At 46.6% G+C, this 22,553-nt stretch overlaps 1 protein-coding gene across 1 annotated transcript; it reads left to right on the plus strand.

The window, feature by feature from the left end:
* Positions 1-11,990: 11,990 nt before the first annotated feature.
* On the plus strand, positions 11,991-17,224 carry chodl (chondrolectin; the record flags this gene model as incomplete). Its single annotated transcript, XM_082546836.1, has 8 exons — positions 11,991-12,045; positions 13,497-13,672; positions 13,749-13,927; positions 14,020-14,177; positions 14,276-14,317; positions 14,421-14,504; positions 14,578-14,674; positions 17,143-17,224. The coding sequence occupies exons 1-8, from the start codon at positions 12,006-12,008 to the stop codon at positions 17,222-17,224; spliced, it is 858 nt and encodes a 285-aa protein (XP_082402962.1). The 5' UTR covers positions 11,991-12,005.
* Positions 17,225-22,553: the final 5,329 nt, after the last annotated feature.

The raw sequence follows: 22,553 nt of genomic DNA on the forward strand, positions 1-22,553 counted from the left end.
TATATTTCTTATAGAGAGTTCCAGAGCCGAGGTGCAGAGCGACTGAAGGCTCTGTGTCCCATAGTGATGAGATGAGCGGAAGGAACAGTAAGATGAACAGCAGATGAGGATCTGAGAGGGCGGGAGACAGTGGTGATATGGAGCAGGTCACACAAATAGGAAGGAGCAGATTTATGGATACACTTATACGTGAGAAGTAAGATTTTAAAGTTTATCCTGGCTTTTATAGGCAACCAGCGAAGCTGCTGAAGAACTGTTGTAATATGACGGAGTGCAAGTTATGACCCGAGCTGCAGAGTTTTGAAGAAGTTGGAGTTTATGAAGGAACCTTTTAGGCAGACCAAATAGGAGGGAACTGTAGTAATCAATACGGGACGTAATAAGACTATGGACAAGGATGGCAGCAGCATGGGGAGGAAGGAAGTGATGGAGTCGGTTAATATTACGTAAGTGGAAGTATGCAGACCGTGTTATGTAATTAATGTGAGACTGGAATGAAAGAGTACTGTCAAGTAAGACACCCAAACTTTTAACCTGAGTGGAGGGGAAAACAGGATAGAGACTTGAAGAGTGTGATTTAAATTGGATAAACTGAGTGCCGTCTGAGAGATATGAGGTGAACCAGGCAACGGGGGTGTGACTAATGCCAATGGATGCTAACCGGTTCAGGAGAATATTGTGAGAAATGGTATCAAACGCCGCACTAAGATCAAGAAGGATGAAGATGGATAGGAGACCAGAATCAGCTGCCATCAGAAGGTCATTGGTAATCCTTAACAAAACAGTTTCTGTGCTATGATTGGGGCGGAAACCAGATTGAAATTGTTCATAGAGGTTATTGCATTGCTACTGCATTTCGTTGCCCTGTACCTGTGCATGTGCAATGACAATAAAGTTGAATTCTATTCTAATTCTATTCTATTATGGTTACTTTTTCAAGAATTTTTGAAATAACCCCTCATCCCACTCCTTTCCAGACTCAAGGCAAAATTTCCGCATCATAGATTTCAATGTCTGATGAAACCGCTCGAGCGCACTTTGCGACTCCGGATGATAGGCACTAGATTTCTGATGTTTAATGCCAAGTGATTGCAAAACTTGAGCAAAAATCTTAAACATGACATTAGAGCCTTGGTCGGTTTGGACCACTTTTGGTAACCCGAAAGTAGAAAAGAAGTTCACCAACGCCTTAACAACTGGTTTAACCTTAAGGGTGCGCAATGGAATTGCCTCGGGAAAACGTGTAGCAACGCACATCAAAGTCAAGAGGTACTGGTGGCCCGATTTTGTTTTAAGAAGTGGACCAACGCAGTCGATGAGTATGTGTTCAAAAGGTTCCCCTAAAACTGGAATAGGGTGTAATGGAGCGGGTGGAATGACTTGGTTAGGCTTACCACTAATCTGACAGGTGTGACGAGAACGACAATACTTAGCAACGTCATTCTTCAATCCTGGCCAAAAGAAATGACGCAGAATGCGGTGGTAGGTTTTTCTAATACCTAAATGTCCAGAAAAGCTGTCATGGGCAAGACTAAGAACTTTGTGTCGGTACTGTTGAGGCACCAGAACCTGCTGAAACACATTCCAGCCCAGATCACCAGCTGTAGGCGGATACCAGGTACGCATCAACACATCATCCTCAACACTATAAACACGAGGGTACTGGTCACTAGAGTTGGCAGCTGAAAAACAACCCACAAGAGTCGGGTCACTGTGTTGTGCCAAAACAAAATCCTTTTTGTTAACTCCCAAAGGCAGTTGAGATGTCACTGATGGGCTAATAGACAGCATTGCCTCAGAGTCGCCCGTCAGCGGGTCACAGGTTTTAGATCCAGACTCCGGCTCACCACCAGCGCAGAGAAAAGAATCAGACAAATCAACATCACCATACTTGCACTTGTGCGCGCGAGTTACAGCGCAGGCAGGAAAAACAGAGGGGGAGCGCTCAGCGGCAGGGTCAGATAACAAAGTATCAGGCACAGGATTCTCAACCACTCTCGGGATAGAAAACACTTTCCCGTTCGCTAAGTCATTCCCCAGAATCATTGCAACTCCGGGCACTGGCAACTGATCGCGCCCGAAACGAGCGTCGATTGAAGAAACACATTGTGTAGTGGTACTAATTTGCATTGCAACAACAGACTCCAGACATCCTTTGGCCATTTTAAAGTGGTTGCGATGCGCTCAAAAGCAGTGGAATCAACTCATCAACAAATAGGAATCAACCTCTCCCTCCCTAAAAGGAGGCACCAAAACAACCTGCTTGCTAGCGTTAAACTGGTCTACGATGGAAGTGTCGGGGAGTGTACTTACACGGACGGGAACAGCGTCTTTCGCTTGAGAAGGATCCAGCTCCATAGCTCGTATGCGGAGATGCATGAGTTCGACTTCCTTAGCCTTAGCCTCCAGCTCCACCTCCTTCAAGCGAAGGGCAAGCTTGAGATCATCCGTCACCAAACCCGCCGCAACCTGGCCAGTCGGGTCAAATTTAGGAGATTGAACGGCGACAGGAGCTTCCACCCCCGACGTCATCCGCCCCTTGGTAGGTTTCGGGACGGCCCCAGCAGCTTCCGCCCCCACTGCCGTCTCCAAACTCCCAGACCCACTCGGCGAAGTTTTCTGCCTCCCAAACACTCCCCTGTCCACCACTTTCTCTATCAAACATTGTTTAATTTCCGCCTTCTTAGGAACATTCACATTGAATAAATTAGCCACTACTAACAAATCTGCTTTTGTGCACCGCTCCAACATTTCAATGGAGGGCTGTTGCGCAAAATCATCCATGTCAAACGACATCACGAGCAAAGCAAAAAAGAAAAACTGCAGACCACTAACCGCATCCGCGCACTCCAGACCCGCAAAACTCATGCCTACCGCATAGACGAATGAAACGTCTTCCCACACCCTCCACAACGTTTCCCCCCACCGCAAACGCAAAAGGGAAACGAACCAATCACACGAACGAAAAGGGACGAGCCCCCATTTATGTTACGCCCCTAGTCTAGGCGTGTAGAGACGCACATAAGGGTTGGAGGAGAGAGAGACAAATCCCCGCCCTGATTCCCAAGCCAAACATCCAAAACCAGTTGCGAGTAAAAAAGGTGATTTTATTGAAGGTAATAAATAATAATAAAATGAAGCATAGCTCCAGGGTGAACCCAGGCCAAAATAATAAACAAAACCAACTAAGTCCCACCAGAGAAAACTAACTAAACCCTAAGAAAGAAACAGAACAAACAAATAACAATACTAACCCTCGCTCCCTAACCCGGAAAACAGGAGAAAACTGTTCCAAAGAAAAAGGCGGCTCACCCCTTCCGCTTCAGTCTATGGGTGCCTCAGCACTAAGTTAATACACCCGGAGCGGCTCTCACAGAGCACGCTCACACACATACACAGCAAAAGTATAGGCTGGAAACCAGGGTCAGGACCGCGTCGGCTGTCAAACTACTCCTCTCTCTCTCTCTCTCCGGCGGGAGCTGTCAGAGCGGCTTTTTGAACACGGTCACGTGTTCCACGGTCCAATCAGCTGCTCACTACTCTTCATTAGGGGAGGGACCTGCAAAGAGTCTTAAGCACAGTAAAGAGACACAGAACAAAACAGTCCACACAGTGTTCTTATGGCCACAGCTGTAACAATACTAAGTCCAGTTTTCTTGAATAGACGTTCGAGTTGGCGTCCTTTAGCTTTAAGGTGACGCAGGTCGGGGGTAAACCATGGTGCTGAACTGGAAAATGAGACCGTTCAATGTTTAAGGGGAGCCCACTGTGGGAGTTTGCATTAAAAGAAATAAACATATGATCAGACTGGAGAAACAATGTGGCTTTACAATGGGTGGGGGTAAGGCCACAACAACAGACCAAATCCAAGATATGACCTTTAGATGAGTAGAAAACTTTATGTACTGTAGAAACCCAAAACTTTCCAGGCAGGAGGTAAAATCTCTGGAAAGAGGGATTTTGTCATTGTCCATATGAATATTGAAGTCACCAACAATTATCAGATTAGGAGAAAGTACAGAGAAATGAGTGAGAAGAGCAGAAAATTCATTTAAAAAATCCTTATTTGGCTTAGGTGGCGGATAAACAGTACATATAATGGTGGGGGTAGATCCGGGGAGCTGTAGTGCAATGTATTCAAATGAATGGGAGGGAGGGGCAGAGACAGTGCTTCCAGTGATGTGTTCAGGTGCTGCTGGACAAAGAGCCTGACAAGATGATTGTCTTAATCAGGGGTGTCCAACTCCAGGCCTCGAGGGCCAGTGTCCTGCAGGTTTTAGATGTGCCCCTCATCCAGCTGATTTAAATGGCTAAATGAAAGCTCTCCAGAGACCTGGTAATGAACTAATGATGTGACTCAGGTGTGCTGACCCAGGGTGAGATCTAAAACCTGCAGGACACTGGCCCTCGAGGCCTGGAGTTGGACACCCCTGTCCTAAAGCAAAGGCAGGGTCTGGGTGGTCCTTGAGGTGGTCGTTACTGCTGCACCTCAAACCCGACACAGGAGCACGCCGGCTCCACCAGGAAGCCGACAGACCGCAACACAGTATGTGCCTAAGCTAGGGTGACCAACAGTCCTCTTCTTTTGCACTTGTTGACTTGTAAAAGCCTGTATGACACTTTTTATTTCACCATTTTTTAACAGCACATAGAAGGAATCGTTTAAATATGTTAACGTTTTCTTTAAGCAAACAGTATTATTAAAGTTCTTCATGACTTCATGGCGGTCCTAGCCTGTTTGGCGCCGTGGGCGAACACTCCTTCTGCTCCAGCAGCAGGTTGAGGGTCACAGATGCCAACAGACTAAATAAACTGATCCACAAGGCCGATAATGTTGCTCCCACCCACTCCATGACGTGCTGGATAGTCTCGTGGGAGACTGAGATTACCAAAAAGCACCACTGAATGACACAGGAAGTCATTCCTGCCTTTGGCCATCTCCCTGTACAGCTCATCCATCTAACACACTGTAAACACTGCAATAGTTACACCCTTTTTACACACGCTCTTTTCTACTCTGTAATATTCTTGTCAATTTTCTTGATATTTCTTTATAATCACCTCTGTTAGTCCTTGATATTTATAATTGAGTGACCTGCATTTATTAGTGCTATTTCTTAAATGTGTAAAATCTGTAACATCATGTATTGTTTGGAGTTTAGTCTGTTACTGTTACTATTTTTTACCATTTCTTCTTGGAGCAACTGTAACCCACATAATTTCCTTAGGAATTAATAAAGTATTCTGATTCTAATTGTTTCAGGATACATGACCTTCCATTATTTTATATTTATGGGCGACCGCGGCTCAGGGGGTTGGGAAGCTCATCTGTAACCGGAAGGTCGCCGGTTCGAGCCCCTGCTCTGTCTTTCCTGGTCGTTGTGTCCTTGGGCAAGACACCTTACCTTACCACGTACTAGTGTTGGCCAGAGGGGCCGATGGCGCGATATGGCAGCCTCGCTTCTGTCAGTCTGCCCCAGGGCAGCTGTGGCTACAACTGTAGCTGCCTCCACCAGTGTGTGAATGAATAGTGGCATTGTAAAGCCTTTTGAGTGTCTAGAAAAGCGCTATATAAATGCAATCCAATGACACATCTGTTTACCTGTATCTTTTGCACCTGATGGCTTTGAACTTCCATCTTCCATTGGTTTTAATTTTGCACTCCAGTATGAACACCCATCCCTCAACCCGAGGATCACCACAACATAACCTAATAGACCTACACCTTAGTTCACAGATTCACTTTCTCTAGGGTTTATTTCTGGGATTTCGCACAACCCAGGATTCAAATCATGAATACAAAACGATCTTGGATTTACAACATTATGAATGAAATGTGCTCTATTTGCAAGCAGCCAGGCCCTCCCCTTTCGACGGGTTGTGTGAGACTTTAAATCATCAAACTGTAAATTCTAAATATTAAATTGTTATTGATCCCTTTACCCCTGGTCCTAAAGTTCATATTTATTTTCTTACTCTTCTTATATTTATTGTTTGTTTACTTGCACTGCTGTAACTGGAGCCTCGTCGTCTCATCTCTATATATAGTGTACTGTAGCGGAGATGACAATAAAGTTTACTTTGACTTCAGCAGCGAGCAGGTGCACCGAGGGCTCGCGCGCTCACTTTATAGAATTTCAAAAAACCATCAGTGCAAATTATAAGTCTGTATCATGATGTCTGTTGTTTTCGTGTTTGTTGGTTTGTTTTTATTTTGTTTTATTTTGCGAGTTGGTTATTAGATGCTGCTTCAGCCTGCCGCCCCGCCCATGTTGCCCATATCAAAAACCGCTACTGCTTGAACCTGAAGCCCTTTCCAGGTGTCCTTTTAGATGTTTGCAGGTATCCTGTGTTTTGTATTACTTTCAGTGCATCCTGGTCCCTCTTGTACTGATTCCTGAAGATTCTGGAGATCTTCGAGTAAATTCCAGGAAAATATAATAAATGATGATCCAAGGATCAACAGCAGGGTTCAGTTTGGTCCTTGAGAAGCTTTCAATTCAAGATTCAAGATTCTTTGTTTGTCACGTGCATGGTTATACAGGTATAACACGCAGTGAAATGTGACCTGATACGCTCCACGAATGTGCAAAGAAAAAACGAGAGAGAGAGACAGAACTTTATATACAGTGAATGAGTATATACAAGGAGGACAATAAATATAAAATAAAATAAAACAATCTGGAAATTTACAGTTTGTTTACAGTGAGGCCAGAAGGATTCATATGTGAGCTTTTGGGTTCTTCAGTAGTTTGCACGAGTCGCTGAGGGTATGGAAACACACCTGTGCACTATTATGGGTTCTTGAGGAGATTCAAGGAAACCTGATGAAATTATCAGCCTTAAAGTGTTGTTGGTTTGTTATTCAACTGTAGACCTTTAAAGAAGGAGCTTCCAACAGGGCTGCGCTCCTTGAAGAACATCCCGGTGTTCCAGGAATCCTTCAGTAGTTTCCTGTTGTCCTTTAGCCGGATCCAGGAGTCAAAGCACTGCAGAGTGGATCAGCTGAGCAGGGAAAACAGAGTGTGTGTGTGAGTATTGATGAGAAAAGAAAGCAAATTATTTGGGGGCTGAAATGCTGGAAACCCTCAATCACACACACACAAACACACACACACACGCACACACGCACACACACACAAACACACACACGCACACAAACACACACACACACACACACACACACACACACACACACAGGGCTATCTGTCGATCACACACTGTTTGGCCACAGAGTAGCAGATCGATAAAGTTTCTCTAAATTTCTAAATTGAGATTTATGAGGTTGATTCAATGGAAGCGTCCAATCAGACGGCTGCTGGCCAGACTGTGTGATGGCACATCAACCTGCAACGGTTAGTTTTTGTTCCACTGTGAGGACCAACAGGAAGATGCACTGTCTAAATAAAGCCTCCAGTGGACATTAGAGGAACTGCAGGTTTGGTGATTCAGCGTTGGATTCTTTCCTCAACCCCGAGGAGGAGGCTTCGATTTATGGTTCAGGGAAGGCAGTAAGACACTGAGGGTGCTCACAGAGACACAAATACAAGTATGTGTGTGTATGACGCTCCTTTTTTTTTTTCAGAAATATTGATAATAAAGAGCAATGTAGTGCTTCACAGAAACATGCGCTTTGTGATCAGTTTAGTCGGCTGGCGTGGAGCTCGGAGGACATCAGTACTGGAGCTCAGACCACCCCGTGAGGAAGCTAACAGGTGTAGCTGGTAGACAAACACCTGCACAGGTGGTGTTTCCAGAGTTAGTTTTAGTCACAGGTTCTCACAAAGTCGAAAGGATCTCAGAAAGTTCTGATGAAACTTTTCCACATAAAAAAACGCAGCTCTGAGTGATCAGCCTTTATTAGTTGAAGCTGCAGAGCAGCGTTGGTACTCCTGATATTTCTGATCGTGTTCTCACAAACACCTGCTGAGGTTCTCGCTCGTTCTCCAGCTCCTGGTGGAACAGAGATTTTTCTCAGTGATGAAGAGACCTGCAGGACTACCTGAAGCTGCTCGGGTTTGTCTCTGGAAGCATGGGAGGCTCCACTGAAACCAGTCCAATGAATGAAAATGGTGACAAGTTTAATTCCTCAGGATATGAACACAAGTGTATGTGAGGTCCCCAGAAGAGCAGTAAGCACGTTTCTGTGTGTGTGTGTGTGTGTGAGGTAATCAGCTGTAAGTGGAGCGCGTTTGTGGACAGAGACGATCAGCCGCCTGGACCGATCAATACTACGATCAATACAGGGCATGGATGGAGCGATCTAACAGATCATTACCCGTGTGTGTGTGTGACTGTCAGATGAACTCTTCTTGTGAGATGTTTAAAAAGATGATGGTGAAGTTATGGGTTCAAACTCTGGTCACACACACACACACACACACACACACACAGGTGTGCTGCTTTATAATCTGAGCTTTGCTGATTTTCTTTCCTTTGCCTCGTTGTTTTGCCGCTCTTGGTCGCCCCGTGTTGTTTTTAAATGTGCTGATGACTTGATGATATCACAGACGCTCACTGCTGACTAAGGATCAGCAGCTTTAAACATTTCCAGAAGCTTCCACGTAGGAGGAACGTGGGCCTCAGCATGCTCTGTGCAGCTGCTCCTTCAGTGAAGAGGAGGCTCAGATCTCTGTCCCTCCCAGCACTGCTCTCACCTCCAGCTCCTTCTCCACCTTTAAACTGAATTATGGTTCAAATTTCAGCTCCAGTTTCAGCCCGAGTGTCAGTAAAGCCATCCGATATCCCAGAACTCACTGCAACACGTTAACACTTTACTGTCCGACACGCACACACTCACACACAATTCTGTTTTCATATCATTGTGGGGACATCTACCATAATGCCTGACCGTCAGTCTAAATCTAAACATAACATAACTGTAACCCTGACACTAAAACCACATTTCGAGTCTGAAAAATATCTTCACACTCTTTGGTCCCATGTGAGTGACTGTTGGGTCCCACAAAGATATGTAAACATGCTACACACACACACGCACACACACTTGGCAGTTGTTTTATGTTGAAAGGCGCGTCTGCTTCTGCACGTCCTGTGTTTGTTGCTGCTCTCGATGCAGCTCGATACGATCCACTAGCGTTTTCATCAGTGGATAATTCTGGTTTCCTTGTGGCGTTCAGGGACCGTCGGCACACGCTCAGCTGATCGATGCAGACTAGTGAGTGACACTGAAAACATCTCAGGCTTCTATTGATGTGAGAGGAAGAGTAAAGTGCTGCTGTCATATGACTGCACACGTCCTCAAACGATTTCTGTCCATCATATGCGAGCTCATCAAACACATGATCATGTTCTGCACCCAGAGAACACCTGCCTCAACAATGATGATGATGGTGACGATGTGATGGTGACGATGATGATGGTGACGGTGGTGATGATGATGGCGATGGAGCGGATGATGGTGATGGTGCAGATGATGGTGACGATGATGATGGTGATAATGATGATGATGATGATGGTGATGGTGCGGATGATGGTGATGATGATGATGATGATAGTGACGATGTGATGGTGACGATGATAATGGTGACGGTGGTGATGATAGTGGTGATGATGATGATGGTGACGATGTGATGGTGACGGTGGTGATGGTGAAGGTGGTGATGATAGTGATGATGATGATGGTGACGATGTGATGGTGACGATGATGATGGTGACGGTGGTGATGATGATGATGGTGACGGTGGTGATGATAGTGGTGATGATGTTGGTGACGATGTGATTTGCATTATTAGAGGCGTGGCCTCTGTGGCTGACAGGTGGATGGTGACTCAGGTGGCTGTAGCTGCTAACTGTGTGCTAGCTTCACCTGAACTGGACCTCTGCATCATGTTTGTGCTGTTGGAGCATTTTAATGACATCATGTGACCAATAACATGCTGCTGTGCGGTCACTGTAGGAACAGAGCGTACAGGAAGGTGGAGCTCCAGCTCTGCTCAGCTCTGATTAGCAGGTAACTGTGGCTGTATCCCAATTCAGGGTCTGCAGCCTTAACGGTCCATAAGGGCCGCGTACTTAAAGACCGCTAAGGCCGGAAGTGCGAGGCTTGTGAAATGGGACAGTCTAGCCTTCGTTGCGCTGCCCAGGTTGCCTAGCAACAATGATACTAACAGCTGGAAACGTTTCATACAGCTTTGTTTGACAGAAATGAAGGAGAAAATCTTTTGTTCATGTGTTTGTTTGTTTCTACATGAACTTTGATCATTCTCTGATTAAGCTCAGCTATTGAACGGCGTATATTTTAAAGTAAAGGCTTTAAAACCAAGTTAGCACAAACGTCACTAATGTCACATAACTTTGGCCAACAGTAATGTTTTAATGTTCTTCGTTATTAAACATTTGCACATAAATAAGTGACATAATATTCAGTACTTACTTAAAGTTTACTCTTCGGCCGCCCCTCATCCGCCGGTTTTTTTCAGCAAAATTATCCACACCCACCGCGCTGCTATGTGTGACCTCTGTGTAGTGTCTTCTCTGGTCTGCATTCACAACAAAAAGGCAATGGTTAGAATGCTCTCTTTTTAATGTCGTGGGCAATCAGCACAAAATCTAAACGGGAAAGCAACAACAGAGTTAGCTAACTATGCTCCCATTTTGTTTCCTCTCCTCCCAATAAAGAAATCTCACATAAACGTGCACTCAGTTCAACATAAAGACTGGAGAAATGACCCGCAACAAATGATGTATAAACAACAGAAATAATCGGGTCAGACTGTATTACTTTAACAGCCTGCGATATGATTTTTCCTCCCCACGACATTTGCGCATTCCTTACCTCGCAGGAATCCTCCATTATTCTGAGGATTACCCAGAATCCCTTGCCCTTTGTGAATATTGCAGGGTGACTTTTTCGACAGTCCCATTTAGCGGGATTTAACTTCAACTCTATTTAACTATGTTACATATGCATTCTGGGATATGTTGGGCCACGAAGTCTACACCGCCACGTCCTTAAAATTCAGGGAAATGAAGGACGCATTTGAGGGCCGCATTTCGAGCAGCCTTTGAATTGGGACAGCCTTCGTTGCGTCGCGGTGATTTAACCGGCCTTAAAATGTGGCCTTTAAGGCTGCAGACCCTGGATTGGGATACAGCCAGAGTCTGTGAATGCAGACTGATAATGCTCCACAAACCCACCATGGTGGACGTCAAAACAGTGGGTGACACCACAGTCGAGTGTGAGTGGGTCATTCATCCCACGGCTGTCATACAGTGGCTGCTGCAGTGGCTGTGTGGACACTGAGGATAAAGGGGGGAGCTCCAGTCCGCAGTTTGGGATCCATGTCCCCACAAACATCTCAGGACCTCTGACAGGATGAAGGAAACCTAAAATCAGACATCTTAACGGGAAGCGTCTGTGCACGGATCGGGGTTTAAAACGCAGGAAGCGTTTCCACGGCGTGTGTCAGAATGAAACCGATTCTGCGTTCAGCTTTCATTAATGTGAAACTGGAGCCGCTTGCTGTGTGAATAATGAGAGAAAATTCCTCCTGCTCGGGGATCAATGGAGGAAGCGGCGAGCTCAAGTGATGCTCATAACTGCACATTTCATCTATTGATCAGCTGCTCTGTTGGAGCCAATCAGCTGAGGCTCTGAGTAAATGAATTAAACGTGTGTGTGTGTGTGTGTGTGTGTGTGTGTGTGTGTGTGTGTGTGTGTGCGTGTATGTGTGTGTGTGGTCCCCCGGGCTTTATTGAAGGAGGAGGTTACAGCTGTGGCTCAGTGGGCAGGATCGATGGAGGAGGAGGAGACAGGCGCTCCTCTGCCTCCCGCTTCACTTCAGAGTACAGAGACAGGAGAGGAAACATGGGCACCAGGAGCACGCTGACCAGAGGCAGGCTTTTATTTTGAAACGTCTCTGGAACAGCTCTCCACAGAAACACTTTTATTTTGTAGATTTAATTTCATATTTAAAGAAATAAAGATGACCTGCTCAAGGATCGTGATAATTAACCGACTGATGCTCGGGGTCGTTGTGGCGATGGGGATGGTCCAGGTGGAGGCAGCACGGGTGGTGAGCGGTGAGTACTGCAGTAATCCAATTACTTTTTAAACAGTGTGGCTCTTTTGAGGCGTGAAAAGTTTCCATGTTACAGAAACCTCAGTGTTGCAGCTCGCAGCGGCGCAGGCAGCAGCTCATCCTGCTGCACTTCATGTTTTCCACTCTGAAGGAAAACCAGCAGCACTGGTTTAAGTGGAAATACAGTTAAACCAGTGAAAAGAACCATTAATGTAGTGAGATATGTGACGTGTTCCCAGAGAGTCATTCACTGAAATCTGTCAGCCTTACAGGGATGCTCGTCCACCAAAGTACAGCCACATGTGTGGTGTGTGTGTGTCTGTGTACACGTCTGTGTATATGTGTGCATACCTGTGTGTATAAATGTGTGTCTACGTGTGTGTATAAATCTGTGTATACGTGTCTGTGTGTATGTGTGTTTATATGTATGTGTCTTTATACGTGTACGCATGTGTGTATACGTGTGTGTATACGTGTGTGCGTGTGTGTGTCTGTGGCTTTGATCACATTAAAGAATTTCTGACCTGTGCAAACATCATCTGACTGTGATCAGAGAAATGAAAGAGCTTTGTTCTTCTGTCAGGGTGAAACGTGACACCTGATCGAAGTGAGGATCGAGTCACACAAACCACTGCGAGTATTCAAACCATCGCCTTCATGGCAATGATGACACGCGGCCATCAGCTCAGATGCCTTCAACAGATTCGATAAAATAAACTTCACTTTGTGTCATATTTGTTGTCTGTTTGAGTCCTAGCTGATTTTCTGTAGACACTCACTACGACTGCTTCGTGTGTACATCTGGAGCTCCTGCAGATGTCAGAATACAGATGCAGCAGACAGATTGAGGAGGGGATAGGAGGCAGCCGCCCACAGCCGGGCGTGCTCGTACACACTCTTATGTGCGTTCTTGAAGCCGATGTTTTCAAGGTTTAGTAAAAATTTTAAAAAAAAGATGGGAGGTGAAGCAGAGTGCAGACTGAAGGTTCAGGGGACAGAGGAGGGGCAATGTGGGATTTGCAGGCCTACCACTGGGTGGTGTGTCTGGTGTAAGGTTTGCAGGTTTGTAATGGGTCATGTGGCCAGCTGATGTTTCAGAGATCTGTTCGATTTATCAGGGGAGCAGCTAAAATACCTGAACCACAGGCAGCAGGAACGGGTGGAGGAACAGTGGGTGGAGGGATGGGTGGAGGGCGGGCTGACAGCAGACAGATATATATGGAGCTCTTTAGTGGCTTTAACAGTAAAGTGATGATGGTGCAGAAGACACTCCAGCTAATCACTTAAAGTAGTGAAGTGTGTGTGTGTGTGTGTGCGCAACAGTGATTAACACACTGTTGTGCGCACACACACACACACACACACACACACACACACACACACACACACACACACACACACACACACTCCTGCTCTGATGCATCTTCCTGTGGGCGGGGCTCCATGTCTCAGGTCAGACAGTGTGTGTGGGCGGGGCCGAGCGTCCCTGCTATAAGATGGCGTACTTCCATGACGTGTCGAGCCGCGTCGCCTTCAGCGAGGCGCGTCAGGCCTGCGAGATGGACAGAGGAGCGCTTCTCAGCATCGAGAGCTCGACGGAACAGCGAGACATCGAGCACCTGCTGCAGGTGAGACCCACACCTGGTTCTCTCTAGACCCTCCCCTCCTTTTTCTGTGACCCTTTCTCCTTGTTTTTGTTTCCAGGAGCTGCGTTCAGGTGCGGTGGACAGGGCAGGAGGGGGCGGGGGCATAGCTGACGGGGACTTCTGGATCGGCCTGACTCGGGTGGAGGGAGTGGATCAGACTCAGTCGGAGCTCAGCAATGCCTTAACTTCCTGTCCGCAGCTCTACCAGTGGACCGACGGCAGCGTGGCCTCCTTCAGGTGAGCGTGATGTCAGAGCTGTGTCAGGTGACTCCCGGCATGTTTTACTAAAGGGGGTGGGTTGGGCTTAACCAACTGTGCTGATGATGCAGGAACTGGTACTTCGATGAACCATCCTGTGGAGGTGAGGCCTGCGTTGTCATGTACCATCAGCCAACTGCGCCTTCTGGTCTGGGCGGGGCTTATCTCTACCAATGGAACGACGACCGGTGCAACATGAAACACAACTTCATCTGCAAATACAACCCAGGTGCCATCAGCCAGTCAGCTTCAATCATAGATAAGCAGCCCTGGTGTTGTCAGCCAATCAGCTTCACTCACTCAGGTTCTTTACTTCCTGTCTTTCAGAGAGCCATCTGGTGAATGACACACCTGGTGGGCAGGATACAGGTAAGGAGGAAGGTCCATATAAGATCATAGAGGCAGGTGGAGCCATAGGTGGGACTCACCTGCAGCTCTGTATTAAGGCACAGGTGTGTTCTTGTGTCCATAGCAGTGACTGCAGGTGGAGGCGTGGCCACACAGCCTGCAAACAACGAAGATGTTCCACCTCAGGTCACCATGGCCGGAGCTTCAGGTAAGAAGACCTGCGACCTTTGACCTGATCTGGGCTCATGACCTAATGCTCAGGTGGTCTGGTGTCTCTGCAGGTATGGTGCTGCTGTATGTCGTCATCCCCACCATCCCCCTGCTGCTGCTCATCCTGGTGGCTTCTGCCACCTGCTGTTTTCAGATGCTCAGCAGAAGGTAAGACATGCAGAGCAGCTACGAATCCCATCATGGTCCTCTGCCGCTGCAGCGTTTCCTGTATGATTGTAATGAGTCAACTTGTTAACAAGCTGATTTACAGCAGCCGGAGGTGTTCACTCTGAGGGGACGTTTGGTGGGGATATCGAGTCCTGATGCTTTTAGGCAGGAGTCAGGTTTGGTCCTCTGATGCAGTCCTCACAGTGATAGAAAGACCAGCGTGTGTGTGTGTTGCTGGCATCAGTTCAGGAGTCTACAGCAGCAAAAAATCTGCTGACTTGTGTATTTTCGTTGGTTCTGTTCCCACTTTCCTCCACGACCCAGCTGGGTCAACTGAGCTCACCACTCACTCCTTAAAGCTGTCGAATCAGAAGCAGCGAGGCAGCGCTGGCTGACTCCAGTCCTGCCACGGCTTCAGCTGAACCAAAGCAGCTGTTTGCTTGCGGGATGGAGCTCAGTGTTGGAGCCTGATGGGGTCAGAGGTCAAAGGCAGATGATTAGGTGTGATAAATATCGCGCCTCTAACGTGGATCTGTAAATGCTGCAAAGCTCATGATGACCAGAGTCTGCCCCTTGGCAGGTTTCCAGATGTTTTCTATTTAGAGAGTAGGCTTAAAGGGGGAGGAGCTAGAACAGCTTGTTTCAGACAGAGTGTCAGACAAAGAAGGATTATTCTGAACATTTCTGACTTTTTCCCTGCAGCAGGGTAAGCATAGCTCCCTCTTCAGGTGAGACTGTGTGGCATTTTATTCTTTGCCCTAGATCGAGATGACACCTGAAGTCCGGCTTTTACTTAGAGCACGTAAAGGGACGGCTGTGTGTTACAACCAGGAGGACGTCAGCCTGTCTGAGGACAGCTTTTAATGAATATGATGGAAACAAACACACAGAACATGAAGCAGCAGAGTATTCTGAAATAAGGTTTTAGTCCTTTTTAATGGGAGGAAGGTATGGTGTGAAGTGACACAGGATATGTGGAATGTATTACATATTACTTGTTACCTTCATTAAAAGTATGCAGTACTTAATTACGTGTCTGATAAAGTAATTCATTATACTACTCGTGACATTACTTTGTCATTATACTGGAAAATGACGTTTCAAACTGTCTCATAATTACAGTTAACAACATAAACCTGAGGCTACAGCCCCACACACATTAACACATCCCATAATGAGGACACACATGTGATCTTCCACCTTTGCTCTTATGTATGAACACAAATGGTAAATGGCCTGTATTTGTATAGCGCTTTAAATGGCCTGTATTTATATAGCGCTTTACTAGTCCCTAAGGACCCCAAAGCGCTTTACACATCCAGTCATCCACCCATTCACACACAAAGCAAAGATGGAAACCAGCACAAAGCAGTTGTCATTGTGATTAAACTGTAGAAACATGAAAAAGTAGAAAAACAGCCTGACTGCTCATCAGCTTGTTACCTGTTGAAGTTCAGGCTCTGGCTACTGGACTGGGGTCTGCATACTCTCAGCTTTAACATCAGTCTGGGTTCTTGGCTAGCTTAGCGTTAGCACATGCTAGCTGTGTCCAAATTCAGAGGCTGCATCCTTCTGAGGACCCGGCGCACACAGACTGCGAAGGCCAGGTCCTCAGGAGGTCAGGTAAGCCAGAAGTAAATTGAATGGTCTAGCCTTCAGACTTGCGTCACCGCTGTCTCGTTGGAGTTTAATAAACTCATCCCTCTACTCCTTGCTGTCTAAAGTATAACAGGACACTGGAGTAAATTCTCAACCGTCTCACACTTTTGTTTAATCAGTTTTCTGTTTGACGTTTATTAAGCTGTGTGAAAACTATAATCTCAGCCAAACCAATTTACTCAGGAACAAAACCAAGCAGATATTTGAAGTTTACACAGCTGCATTCTCGCCTAAAAATATGTTAAAAGTTTATTTTGTGACCCAGAAAGAGTAATAAGAGTAATATTAAAACTTTGTAGCGGCCACCATTGTTGTAAACTGGAATTGGCTGAATTCTGGGATATGATGGGCCACGAGGGACACACTCGACCCATCCTTCAAATCTGGGGAAAAGGAGGACGCATTTACGAATCTGGATATCCTTCGTCGGGTCGCTGTGACATAATCGGCCTACAAATGCGGCCTCAGGAGGATGCAGCCCATCAATTTGGACGCCCCTGCTGTCTGGTTAGCTTAGCGTTAGCACATGTTGTCTGTGCAGCTGTGACATTACTGCAATACTGAAAAATGTAATATTATTCTTGTTACACCCAACACTGGTCACTGATCAGAGTAACTGATCAGAATCATTGATCAGAGTCATTGATCAGTTCCTGATGGTGGTTGCTGCCTGTGTCGGTCAGACTGAACCTTTGGCTCCTCTTTGCTTTCCTGCAGTTTGAGATGGTTAATATGTGACTTTCACTCGACTCTTTCCATGACAGCGGCCGTTCTAGTGACGATGTCAACATATCTCTCTCTCCACCTAGTGATTCCCGAACCAAGACGCCTGGCGACCAATCAAATCTGTGGATTTCCGGGTCACCCAAAGCTGACAGCATGGAGGTCTGACATCACAGGACAGTGTCAGCAGGGCAGAGGGAGGACATCACTCTACGGTCAAACCAATCAATCATCTTCATCGCAGGGTGTTTACGGACAGGCGGCAATGTCATCACAGAGACTTCTTCTTCTGTACTTCTTATTCCAGTTTCCTTTCTCTCGTTTTATCAACCGTCCCTTTGCTCTTCTTCAATCTCCCCCACTTCCTCCTCGTTTCTTTTTTGCTCCCCTCTTCTTTGTCCTCCTTGATTACTCCTTTTCTTCCCTCCCTGCTCCTCCTCTTGTTACTGTCAGCCAGACGCTCCATGTTTAATTAAACGAGTAAATTGGGTGAAGTTAATGCGTCCCTCGGGAGGTGGAGTCACAGCAGAGGTGCGTTTGATTTCACAGAGAGCTGATGAAGCAGCTGCTCCACGGAGACGGGGGGTGTTAACAGACCAGTTAATAACTGAGGAGAGTTAGAGGGTCGGAAAAGTTTTCAAGAAAATAAAATAAGGGTGGAGCTTGAAGCTGAATGAGTCCCTCTGAGGATCGCGTCCTCGGATCACTGATTGGTTATTCAGACTTCAGATGTGAGGGATCAAAAACTAATAATACTCATGTTTGTAAAATGCTCTCTTCCTGAATATCAGCTCACCTGGATCAGCCTCAGGCTCCGCACACGTTGTCCTCTGGCAGTTTTTATGGTCATGATTGGGCAAGTGGCGTCCCGAGGCGTAACAACCGCTGTAACTCAGGTGTGGAGATGAGTTTCAGGAGGGCCACCTAATACTCCGCCTTAAGTCAAAACACACCTGAGCTGTGGATCAGAAACACAGCTGTCAATCAGTGTGACGGTGCTGCTGAGGACGACATAATTGACTGATCAACAGCTTCAGTTTAAAACACGAACACTCGTCAGAGCCCTGGAGGACGTTTCACCTCTCATCTGAGAAGCTTCTTCAGTTCTAAGGTCAAATGTTGGGGAGTCCCAAATTTAAACCTAGTGGGATTTTCCCCCCACAGAGGGACAAAGGACCCCCTGATGATCCTCTAATCGCCTGAGCCAAGGTGTGAAACTGGGTGTGGGTCACAATCAGCCAGAGTTTCGGGTGAGCTCATTGTGAAACCTGGCTCCACCTTATCATGCGCATTCCTGAGGTCAGATGGCCCAGGATGTGAGTGGGCGTTAAGGCGTCTGGGAAGGATCTCAAAACTGGATTATAGATGGCAGAGAGTTGGTGTCGTAAACCCCCGCCTCTGTTCAAAGATGGTCGCTCACAGTGGACATAGATGCTTCTTTCACTCCTCTTTCAAACCATCTGTCCTCTCTGTCCAACATGTGAACATTGGCATCCTCGAAAGAGTGACCTTTATCCTTAAGATGCAGATGGACAGCTGAGTCTTGTCCTGTGGAGGTGGCTCTTCTGTGTTGTGCCATGCGCTTGTGAAGTGGCTGTTTGGTCTCTCCGATGTAGAGGTCTGAGCATTCCTCGCTGCACTGTACAGCATACACCACATTGTTAAGTCTGTGTTTTGGCATTTTGTCTTTCAGGTGAACCAGTTTCTGTCTGAGCGTGTTGCTGGGTCTGAAATGCACTGGGATGTTGTGCTTGGAGAAAACTCTCCTGAGTTTCTCTGATACACCGGCTACATGGGGGATGACAATGTTGTTGCGTCTGTCTTTCTTATCCTCCCTCGCTGGTGTCTGGTCTTCTTTTCTGTGCCTCTTTGCTGACTTTAAGAACGCCCATTTAGGATAGCCGCACGTTTTGAGTGCTTCCTTTACATGTGTGTGTTCCTTCTTTTTCCCTTCAGGCTTAGAGGGAACATGTTCTGCCCGGTGGTGTAGGGTCCTGATTACTCCAAGTTTGTGTTCCAGAGGGTGATGGGAGTCAAAGAGGAGGTACTGGTCCGTGTGTGTGGGCTTCCGGTAAACTTCGATGTTGAGTTTGCCGTTCTCTTCAATGTGCACAGCGCAGTCCAGGAAAGGCAAACAGTCGTCCTTTGTGTCTTCCCTGGTGAACTTGATGTTTTTATCCACAGCGTTAATGTGCGCAGTGAAGGATTCCACTTCTTGTGTCTTGATTTTGACCCAGGTGTCGTCCACATATCTGTACCAGTGGCTGGGTACTCTTCCTTTGAAAGAGCCAAGAGCCTTCCTTTCCACTTCCTCCATGTAAAGGTTGGCTACAATAGGTGACACGGGGGAGCCCATGGCACAGCCATGTTTTTGTCTGTAAAAGCCTTCGTTGTACTTGAAATATGTAGTGGTGAGGCAGAGGTCTAACAGTGTGCAGATCTGATCGGGTGTGAAGTTGGTCCTGTCCTCCAAGGAGCTGTCTTCTTGTAGTCGTTTTCTGACAGTCTCCACGGCCTCCGTGGTGGGTATGCAAGTGAAGAGAGAGACTACATCAAAGGACACCATGGTTTCATCTGGATCCAGGGTAAGTTTCTGGACCTTGTCGGTGAAGTCGGTGGAGTTCTTGATGTGGTGTGGGGTGTTCCCCACGAGAGGAGCAAGGATGGTAGCAAGGTGTTTAGCAATGTTATAAGTGGCTGAGTTTATGCTACTGACTATGGGTCTGAGTGGGACAGCTTCCTTGTGGATTTTAGGAAGTCCGTAAATGCAGGGTATGGCATCCCCTGGGTAAAGGCAGTGATATCTAAGGCGGTCAATGATTTTGTCCTTTTCAAAGTCTTGAAGGCAAGCTATAACTTTCTTTTTGTAGCTGCTTGTGGGGTCTCGCTTTAAGGCTTCATAGATATTGTTGTCACTGAGGAGAGTAGTGATCTTTGTGTGGTAATCTGTAGTGTTTAGGACCACGGTGCATCTTCCCTTATCAGCTGGTAAAACAGTGATGTTGTGGTCTTTGCTCAGGGAAGCGACGGCCTTCTTTTCCTGTATTGTGAGGTTGGACGGAGGGACTTTGGCACTGGAGAGCGTGGCTGAGACTTTCATCCTGATTTGCTCTGCTTCTGTCTGTGATAATTTATTAATCCGTATGGCAGATTCTGTGGCTGTGATGAGGTCCACTATGGGCAACTGTTGTGGAGAAATGGCAAAATAGAGTCCTTTGGCTAATACTCTCTTTTCAGGTTCAGTGAGATTCCGGTCTGAAAAGTTCTTTACCCATTTCTCCTGACTGTCTTCAGGTGTGTTTTCTTCTCTGGGTTGTGTAGGTTCAGAATGAGGAGTGTGTGTGTTTTTGAAAGCAAGGTGTGAAATTTCCTGCGTTGTCTTTCTTTTCCTTTAGAGTGTTGGGCCCGCTGAGCCTTGTCCACAAACTTGTAAACCTTTTCTAAGATTGGAGAGGGTAGAAGGATTTCCGGTTCCTGCAGAGTCTGGCTGATCTCGATCTGGAGGGCATCTATAGTGAAATGGACCTGTCTTATCCTTTCACAGGTGGGGCCAGGTTTCACAATGAGCTCACCCGAAACTCTGGCTGATTGGGACCCACACCCAGTTTCACACCTTGGCTCAGGCGATTAGAGGATCATCAGGGGTCCTTTTGTCCCTCTGTGGGGGGAAACTCCCACTAGGTTTATATCTGGGACTCTCCACCATTTGACCTTAGAACTGAAGAAGCTTCTCGGATGAGAGGTGAAACGTCTTCAAGTAACTTAAAGAAGTCCAGACGCTTTTCTTTGCAAGCTCCTTTGACTATGATGACCTGGATGACTGAGAACCTTCACAGACATATGGCTAATGTGGTTTGGGGGCGGAGCCTGAGGCGGATTGTTTTCACCCTGATACCTGGCTGACGTGTTTGCACATCATTCCTTCTGTGCTTCGGTTTAATGAGGCCTCCGATGCTGCAGCTCCTTCGGCTCATGACATGAACATGACCTGAACGTGTTCTGAGCATGTGCAGAAACCAGACGAGTCTGCTCATGCTCAGAACACGTCACATGTCTGTGTTTGATGGAGCCTCTGCACATTTATGTTCCTGTAATAAATGTGGAGTTTTTCTGTGTTTTTATTGTTGTAATGTCGGTGATTTCAGGTGGTGATCCAAATGTTACTTTAAATACTGTTTGTGTTACACTGTCGCTGCAGCTCAGTCTGTCGTGAGATAGTTTCGCTTTAGCAAGATGTGATTCGGGGCGTGAGAACGTGCTGATCACCTGACCCTGGGACAGGCGAGACCAGCTGAATGGCCTCAGTCTCTGGGTCAGGTGACTTCTCTAACCTGCTGCTGTGTAACACCACCTGTCTGCAATGTGCCAGTAGCTTTGCATCTCACTTTAAACCAAGGCTGTCCAACTCCAGACCTCCAGGGCTGCTGTCCTGCAGGTTTTAGATGTGTCAGCTGATTCAAATGGCTAAATGACCTCCTCAACGTGCCCTGAAGTTCCCTAGCATATCGAGACTCTCCACACCGTTACATATGTAATGGTTTCCCTGGGTCTTTTCCTGTCTCTCACTAATAGAACCAAGGTTACACCATAACCATACGTTCTCCAGAGGCCTGTTAATGAACTTATCATATGATTCAGATGTGTTGACCCAGGGTGAGAGCTAAAACCTGCAGGACACCGGACCCTGAGGCCTGGAGTTCCCCACCCCGGCTCTATAACCTTGGTTCTGTGATATAACAACAGACCCCGCCTCCTCCGTCAGCTGGAGTCGATACTTCCTGATGTGAAGGTTTCTGCATGTTCTGATTGGTTGGAGAATAAAGTGTCCAGCTGGGTCCATTTTACCTGAATGTGCTGGCGCTCAGCGGTCACAGAGGCTGTATGGATGGCGCCCCCTGCAAGGACACAGCTGAGCTGTGAACCAATCATTGAGCTGTACAACTGTCTGAGATCATGTGAATAAATTTGTACCTGCAGATAATCAGTGGTGATGTTTGACTTCTTTGTGTGCAGCATAGCTGTTTGCTCACAGCTGGACTGAGGTTTCTATTTACACGAGACAACAGGTGCAAAAGTCTTGAGCCACCCCTTATCTCTTTATACAGGTCTTCTGTGGACATTGACTGCTTTTTCCACTCCTGTCCATTACTTGTACCTGACATTGTCACATAGGGCTGTGCGATATGACCAAAATCTCATATCCCGATATAAGACATCTATCGTCCCGATAACTATATAAATCACACAAATTTAACATTTTCTGTAAATTCTGTGAATCTCGGGCAGCTCGACCTGCCTGAAGTGTTTCCAGCTGTGCGTCATGTAGCTGGAGTCGAGTGTTTTAACTGATGCATGAAATGATACATTTTTAGACAAAAGTTGTAACGGCGCCGTTTTCTTTGTATTTATTACACGGCGTGCTGCGGGGAAAAGCCTGTTCTAACGTTTGACTCTAAGGTTTATTTTTTAGCACCTGGCATCTTTTTTTGATTCTCAT

This window comes from Aulonocara stuartgranti, assembly GCF_965226115.1.
Source record: "Aulonocara stuartgranti genome assembly, chromosome: 9".
Classification (NCBI taxonomy): Eukaryota; Metazoa; Chordata; class Actinopteri; order Cichliformes; family Cichlidae; genus Aulonocara; species Aulonocara stuartgranti.